Raw genomic sequence first — 7,298 nt, 5'->3', positions numbered from 1 at the left:
GCCCCAGCAACAATCGAGCAATAACCCATGGGCCACCTGCGGCGCTGTCTGTGACGTCATCACGCATGCCCGAGACTCCGCCCTCCTTACGTACAAATGCGTCATTGAGCACATTCCTCCCCTTGCCCTCCCCCGCGGAAAAAAATCCCAGCAGCGTTTGCGGTAAAAGGGCTCGCGCCTCCGAGATTTTTTTTTTATATTTATATATAATTAATTAAATCCGCTTCCGTAAGTTAAACGCGCGAGGAGCTCGTCCGGGAGCAGTTTGGACTTTTAACTCCGCCATCCTGATATATATTTTCGGGGGGTCGGATGTGTTGGCTGTGCCGCCAAGCAACGGCGCCATTTTGTTGTGAGGGGTCGCGGTGGGCCGGGTGTTGCCGCTAGGCCGCCATTATTGTGGGGGGCAGAAGCGGGGCTGGGTCATGCCCAAGTCGTGTGCTGCCTATAACTGTACCAACAGGTACAGCAGCAAAAACAAGGAGCTCACCTTCCACAGGTAAATCAGCTAGGGCCTCAGAATATCAATATATACTGAGAGTGAACAGTCATTTTATAAAATAATGAGGGCATCTTATATAAATTCATTTTATATAAATAATTAATGTGTACAGATACTGTCATAACTACCAACAGCACATCAGGGACAAGTAACTCACCTGTCACAGGTAAATCAGACAGGGACCCAGAACATCAATACTGTAATTTAAAATGAAAACAGCAAGTGCTTGAAAATCACAGCAGGTCTGGCAGCATCTGACAGAGTTAACGTTTCGAGTCCAGTATTACTCTTCTTCAGAACTGTTCCAAAGAAGTCATATTGGACTCAAAAGGTTAACTCTGTTTCTCTCTCTACAGATGCTGCCAGACCTGCTGAGATTTTCCAGCACTTCATGTTTTCATTCAGATCTGCAGCACCTGCAGTATTTTACTTTTATAATACTGTAATATGCATGTACTGAGAGTGAACAATTATTTTATGTCAATAATTAATTAATGTGTATAGATGTATATCATAACTACCAACAGAATATCAGAGACAAATAACTCATCTATCATAGGTAAATCAGACAGGGACCCAGAATCATAATAATCAAAGTGTAGGTATATACTGGTAATTTTTTACTATCAATGTGTAAAAACGCTGTTATAATACCAAGACATCAGGAATTAGGAGCTCACCTGTCCCAGGTAAATCAGGTAGGGGCTTAGAATGTGAATAATCAAAATAAATGCTGAATAGTCATTTTATATATAGACAAAATACAGTAATTTTATATAAAGAATTAATCAATTAATGTGTTAAAGTAATGGTATAAATCATCAGCAGCACATCAAGAACAAGTAGTTCACATGTCACTGGTAAATCAGCCAGTAGTCCTGAATATTAATAATCAAATGTTGTATATATTGAGAGTGAGGTCATTTTATATAATGAATTTTTTATGCAGAATGTTATAATGATCTGACATACATGCCCTGAAAGGGGTTTGGAAGCAGATTCAATTGGAATTTTCAAAAGAAATTGAATATATACTTAATGAGGGCAAATTTGTAGGGCATTGGGAAAGAGCAAGGGAGTGGGACTAATTGGATAACTTTTTCAAAGAACTGGCATAGCCACGATGGGTCCAATGGCCTCTTATTGTGTATGATTCAATGAATTAACGGGTAAAATTACCATATAGCTACCAACAGAATGGGTAGTTCACCTGTTGCAGGTAACCAATAGGATCAGCATCATTAGTTTCGATACTGAGAATGATCAGCCGTTTTATGTAAATAAATAATTAATCAATTAATTATTTTTAAAAGATTATAACACATCAGAGACAAGGAGCCGAGCTTCCATAGGTCAGTCAGCCTGGATTGTAGAATATTAATAACATATGTAGTGAGAGTGAACAGTCACTGATATAATTAATTAATTTGCAAACTATCAAGTCGGAGTTAAACTTCCACAGGTCAGTAGCCAGGGACCCACAATAATGATTACTGTAGATCCTGAGAGTTGGTAATGAGTTATATAAATAATTAATATATGAGAGACGCCCCAGGAAATGATAAAAATATATCTAATGCAGTGGCTATACAACATACTGAGGCTGTGAGACTAGACAACAACTTGCGATTTTAACATAGCAAAATTTCTAGGGTTTTTCACAGGAGCCTGATAGTGGCAGGGACAGTGGCTAAGTGTGGATCGATGGTTGGGAGGGAAGAGGGAATCTGGGGGATAACACAGAGTCCAAAACATTTTAAAAATTCATTCATGGGATGTGAGCGTCGCTGGCTGGGCCAGCATTTATTGCCCATCCCTAAATGCACTTGAGAAGGGCATAACTAGGTTCATGGCGGGAGGGGGTGAGATTTGCTGTTTAACATTGGACTGTTTCTTTCCTTGATGCTCTTTCACTGTTGCTCAGGTTTCCCTTCAGCAAGCCAGACCTATTAACACAGTGGATGAACAATGTCGGAAGAGCAGAGTTCAAACCCAACCAACACACAGTCATTTGTTCAGAGCATTTCAAACCAGAGTGTTTCAACACTTGGGGCAACCGAAAGAATCTGAAGCATAATGCTGTACCCACAGTTTTCCGCTACTCAGAGATTGTGAAGGTATAGTATGCATGTAGTTCTGGCCTCTTGCACAGCCCCAATTTTAATTGCTCAACCATTGGCGACCAAACCTTCAGCTGCCCGGAATCGAAGCTCCAGAATCACACTCTAAAGCTGTCTGCCTCCCCAACTCTCTCTCTTCCTTTAAGATAATCTTAAAACCTACCTCACCGTCTCTCCTGATATCACCTATAAGACTCGGTCCCAAACCTTGTTTGATAATTTTCCCATGAGTGCCCTGGGATGTTTTAACGCATCAAAGGCATTGCATACGTTCAAGTTGTTGTTGAAGTAGAGAAGAGTGTGGAGGGACTGGGTGGCGCAGGGGAGTAAATGCTGGCCTTTCACCGCTGGGACCTGGTTATAATCTAAACCGAGGCGAGAGCTTACACTGGCTGCAAAGGTTGGGCTTTTCAACCTAGTCCCAGGAGGCCCATTGCGAGGCTGTAGGATGGCAGGTGTGCAGAAGTAAGCACTCCACTAAGGCTGGGGGCTGAGGCAATAGAACAGAGGGGAGCTGGACTCTGCATTCTCTGCTGTGTAGCCTGTAGTGCTCAATCCTATTGCTGACAACTAGAATGAGAGATTTTGCCATTTGAATATCTCAATGTGCCGTGGAATGGTTGCATCTTTCTGGGGTTCTCACTCTTGATCGCTCTTCAGTGACCTTTTGTAAGTGTATTGCATGTGGATAGACTCCTGGGGGAGTGGTGACGTGATGCTGCCAAAGTCAAACAGCCCACCTAAACTCACATTAGAGATTCTCCAGTGAAGAATGTGTTTTTTTGCAGGGTGCCTGAAGATTGATGGTGCCTGTGGAATCCATACCTGAGTCAATCGTTACTTCTATGAGATTTTGAATAAAGATCTTTCACTCTTTCTCCCCTGTTCTAAAACTATGGTCCAAGGTGTGATCTTGTTTGTTATTTCAGCAGAGGCATCGGGCAAGGAAAAAGTTGAAAATGGCTACCGATGTGACAAATCCTGAAGTAACTGAGGAAAAAGTCGAGACGGTAGGTATTTGGTTTAGTTGGAGCATTTCAACTCAGAGTGTTTTGACGCTCTGAGGAGTCGAATACTCATCCAGGTGGGGAAGCAATACTCAGATTTGACTCGGGTTGGTGGGGGGGGAAATGCTGCAGAGGTGGTAGTACTCGCACACCTTTGAGCCAGAAAGTCGTGAATTTAAGTCCCAGTCCAAAGACTTTATGATCTATGCTGATTGTCCAGCAGTGTACAGGGCGGGTGGGGGGCGGTGGGGGAGAGAGAGAGAGAGCTGCACTGTCAGAGATGCTGACTCTTGGATGAGGTGCCTTCCCAGGTGGATGTAAAAGCGCTTATGGTCTTATTTCAGACAAGAGCACAGGAGTTCGCTCCACCATCCTGACCAATAATTATCCCTCATTAAAAGGAAATATTCTGGTTACTATCACAATGGTGTTTGTGGGAGCTTGCTGTGCACAAATTGGCTGCCACGCTTCCAACATTGCAGCAGTGGTTACACTTGTAAAGTGCTTTGGGACATCGGTGGACATGAAAGGAGCTATTTAAATGCAAGCCTTCCTTTACTTGTTTGAACTCATGGGTGCCACACCATGGATTCCTGCTGAGGATTCCCCATGCAGCGAACTAGTTATACCAGCTGTGCCTATGAGGGAGATTCCAGGCAAAGGCCACATGGGGAGGGAGGGTGATCCGAAAGTGTGGATTGCTGTCATTCATCCTTGTGCTGGGCACAGCTGCAGCCACAAACTCAGGCAGCTCCGCTCTGTTTACACTTAAAATTCTTTCCCATTAGTTTGACTGTTTGAATATTGTGGGCTGTTTTTAGCTGTCATCTCATTGGTGGATAAATTCTGTTCCACCTGGCACTGCTTATAGTGGGTGTATTCATGTGAACACGATTTGCCTGTGATATGCAGTGGCTGGTCACATTACTACGGTACTCTAATTTATAACGTGTAAGTTCGTCCTTTGTGGTGTTCTTTTTCCACTGTTACATAGAATTATACAGTATTCACAGTACAGAAACAGGGGGATTCAGCCCGACTGGTCCACACAAGTGTTTATGCTCCACACGACTCTCCTCCAACCTCTCTCCATCTCACCCAGTCGGCATATCCTTCTATTATTTTCATCTTATTTATCTTCCCCTTAAATCCATCTATGCTATTCATGTGATTTTAGCTGGTCCTATATTATATATCCTCAGCAATCCACTGAGTGAAGCTGCTGAGTTAAAGTAGGAATTGTGTCAAATATGCCTTTTGAATTCCTACCCACTGAGATGGTTTAAGGCTTTGAAACTAATTTCTCTTAACAGCCAGAGAGAGGAACCTTTCATTCCATGTGGCTGGACTGGATTTAAATACTGATTCCAAGAATGCAAAGGCATTGTTGTTTCTAGCTGCACTCTGTCCTGCAGTCATTGCTTAGTATAGACTCTAACGCCCACATCGCTTAGTGGGGATTCAAAGGCCTTAAATACTCAAAAGATAATTGAACATCATTGGAAACCTAAAATGTAATATTGCGGATGCTGGAAACCTGAAACAATAGAAAATGCTGGAAACATTCAGCAGGTCTGGCAGCATCTGTGAAGAGAAAAAAACAGTGTTAAGGTTTCAGGTTAATGATCTTTCTTCACAAGGTGTTGTTTACATTTTACTGATATCTTTTTCTTTGGCATTAAGTGCACCCTAACAGGGTGCAAACTAGTGAGTAAACACGACTGTTTTCCCCTGAAAATAAACGGTGCGTTTAATACGCTAAAAACGGCAACTTTGAAGTTGATAATGATGTGTTTGGTTAATGATTAGTGCTTTTAACCCAACACAGGCAGCTGAAGTGATGGGAACTGTATATGCAAATTAATGTAATGCGATGTAAACTTTATCATTGACCCTCAACATTCCATGATCCCAATGCAGCCCAGGAGAACACAGGCTTGGGTGCTCCCACATTACTGACACAATGTAATCTCAATCATTAGGGGGAAAATGACCACGCATCTCTGCAGAGGGAAAGTGGTCACACACGACTCCAGGGGAGCATATGGCCATGTGCATCTGCAAGGATGTGAGTTGGTCACCCATAGCTGCGGGGATAAGCATGTGGTCCTGTGTGTTTGCCCCGGTGATGAGCTTTTATTTCGTTAACTCAGTCTCAGATTTCTGTTCCCTCAGGTGCCCCTGCCCTCGTCAAGTGCAGGACAGGAGAACCCGCTGCAGGCAACCCCAGAGAAAGGTGCTCCCTCCGAGGGCAGTGCTGACCACACTTATGCTGCCACAAACCTGGGCATGATGAAGAAGAGGCTGTTTTCTGCCCTGGAGAAAAACGAGAAGCTGAGGAAACGGCTGAAGGTGAAGCAGGAGGAGATGAGGAGGATGATGAAGAAGTGGCAAGCGGTTAAGGACGAGCTGGAGGATCTGAGAGCCAAGAGTTTGTTGACAGCCAGCGGACTGAACCTCGCAGGCATAACCCAGCTACAGCGCTGTATGAACTAAATCACTGATTGTTTGGAGGACAATGAGGTGGTGAGTGAGGGGACAACTTGCAGAGTCTCCATGAGGTCCACAAGGTAAAACTAGCAGTGTCAACTTGCTGGTGCAAAAAGACTGCAACAAATGAAGCTTGAACAGTTTAAAGACAGAAGTACAGACAGTCATTCTTAATCCAGAAATGATGGCCGGGATGTAAATCAAGCTGGTCACACCACGACTAGTCTCTCCCCTCCATGATTATAACCTGCCGTGCTGTCCTCCTGATCCCAGGGAACTTCTCAGCAACTGAGTGGAAAGGAATTCTAGCCGTGGAGTGTGGCAGGCCGTCATAAGTCAGGGAGAGACCCATGATGACAGCCAGCTTGGGATCACAAGTCTCTGACCTTTTGGACCACGTTGCACGTCAATAAGAAGCCCTGATGTTCAAATTATGCCCTGCTTGCGTGCCCAGAAATCAGATTTACTTTCTTATATGTGAGATGCCTTGATGCCCAGACTGTGAATTCCTTTGCTGCTCTTCTGTAATATCTGCCAGTTTAATTCCTTCTACAAGATCCTGTGCTGTTAATGTAAAGCAGCAAACCCCTTGGGTAGTAACTGCTAGGAGTAAGGAAATCTGTACATTGTACATCAGTTCGAGGTACAGATCCCAGGCAGTTTAGTTGGGCCTGTGTTTTTTAATTGCTATCTACTGTACTGTCGCTGGTATCAGTCGTGTTGGAACACGATTCGGATGCTGTCTAGTGCCATTCTGATGGAACCTTATGAAGAATAAAATCTCTCTATATTGTCCTTATATATGCTGCTGACAGGCCTGTGGGCTAAATACTGGCCTTCTGTCTCTGGGACCTGAATTCAAATCCAGCCCAGATTAATAGGCTGAAAGACTCCTCTGACTGCAGGCTCTAAGATTCCTGCAGCCTCCAACCAATTCCCCTTGGACAGCAGTCTACAGCACGAAACTGCCCCGACTCCAGACGAGATCACACTAAGCTGATGCATTTACTGAGAGAGGCCACAAGGATGGCTCTTATATGAAACATGTCAGACTGGTACAATTGGGGTAGCCTGCCAGAAGCTGCACTCTGTATTTACCCAGTGTACTGGGAGCTTTACTCTGCATTTACCCAGTGTACTGGGAGCTTCACTCTGTATTTAACCTGCGCTGTACCTAAT

The 7,298-nt window shown here is 43.9% G+C and overlaps 1 protein-coding gene across 1 annotated transcript; it reads left to right on the top strand.

The window, feature by feature from the left end:
• Positions 1 to 278: 278 nt before the first annotated feature.
• On the top strand, positions 279 to 6,918 carry thap3 (THAP domain containing, apoptosis associated protein 3). Its single transcript, XM_078557915.1, has 4 exons — positions 279 to 499; positions 2,427 to 2,619; positions 3,552 to 3,632; positions 5,805 to 6,918. Exons 1-4 carry the CDS (start codon positions 426 to 428, stop codon positions 6,123 to 6,125), a joined length of 669 nt encoding a protein of 222 aa, XP_078414041.1. The 5' UTR covers positions 279 to 425; the 3' UTR covers positions 6,126 to 6,918.
• The last annotated feature ends 380 nt before the right edge of the window (positions 6,919 to 7,298 follow it).

Source organism: Cetorhinus maximus, chromosome 15 (genome assembly GCF_964194155.1).
Source record: "Cetorhinus maximus chromosome 15, sCetMax3.hap1.1, whole genome shotgun sequence".
Lineage (NCBI taxonomy): Eukaryota > Metazoa > Chordata > Chondrichthyes > Lamniformes > Cetorhinidae > Cetorhinus > Cetorhinus maximus.
This window is presented reverse-complemented; position numbering and strand designations above follow the sequence as displayed.

Bases quoted from the DNA above. Each gene is read 5' to 3' on its own strand.
- thap3 (XM_078557915.1), top strand. From the start codon at position 426: ATGCCCAAGTCGTGTGCTGCCTATAACTGTACCAACAGGTACAGCAGC. The intron at 500-2,426 runs GTAAATCAGCTA...ACTGTTGCTCAG, and splicing joins AAGGAGCTCACCTTCCACAG to GTTTCCCTTCAGCAAGCCAG. The intron at 3,633-5,804 runs GTAGGTATTTGG...CTGTTCCCTCAG, and splicing joins CTGAGGAAAAAGTCGAGACG to GTGCCCCTGCCCTCGTCAAG.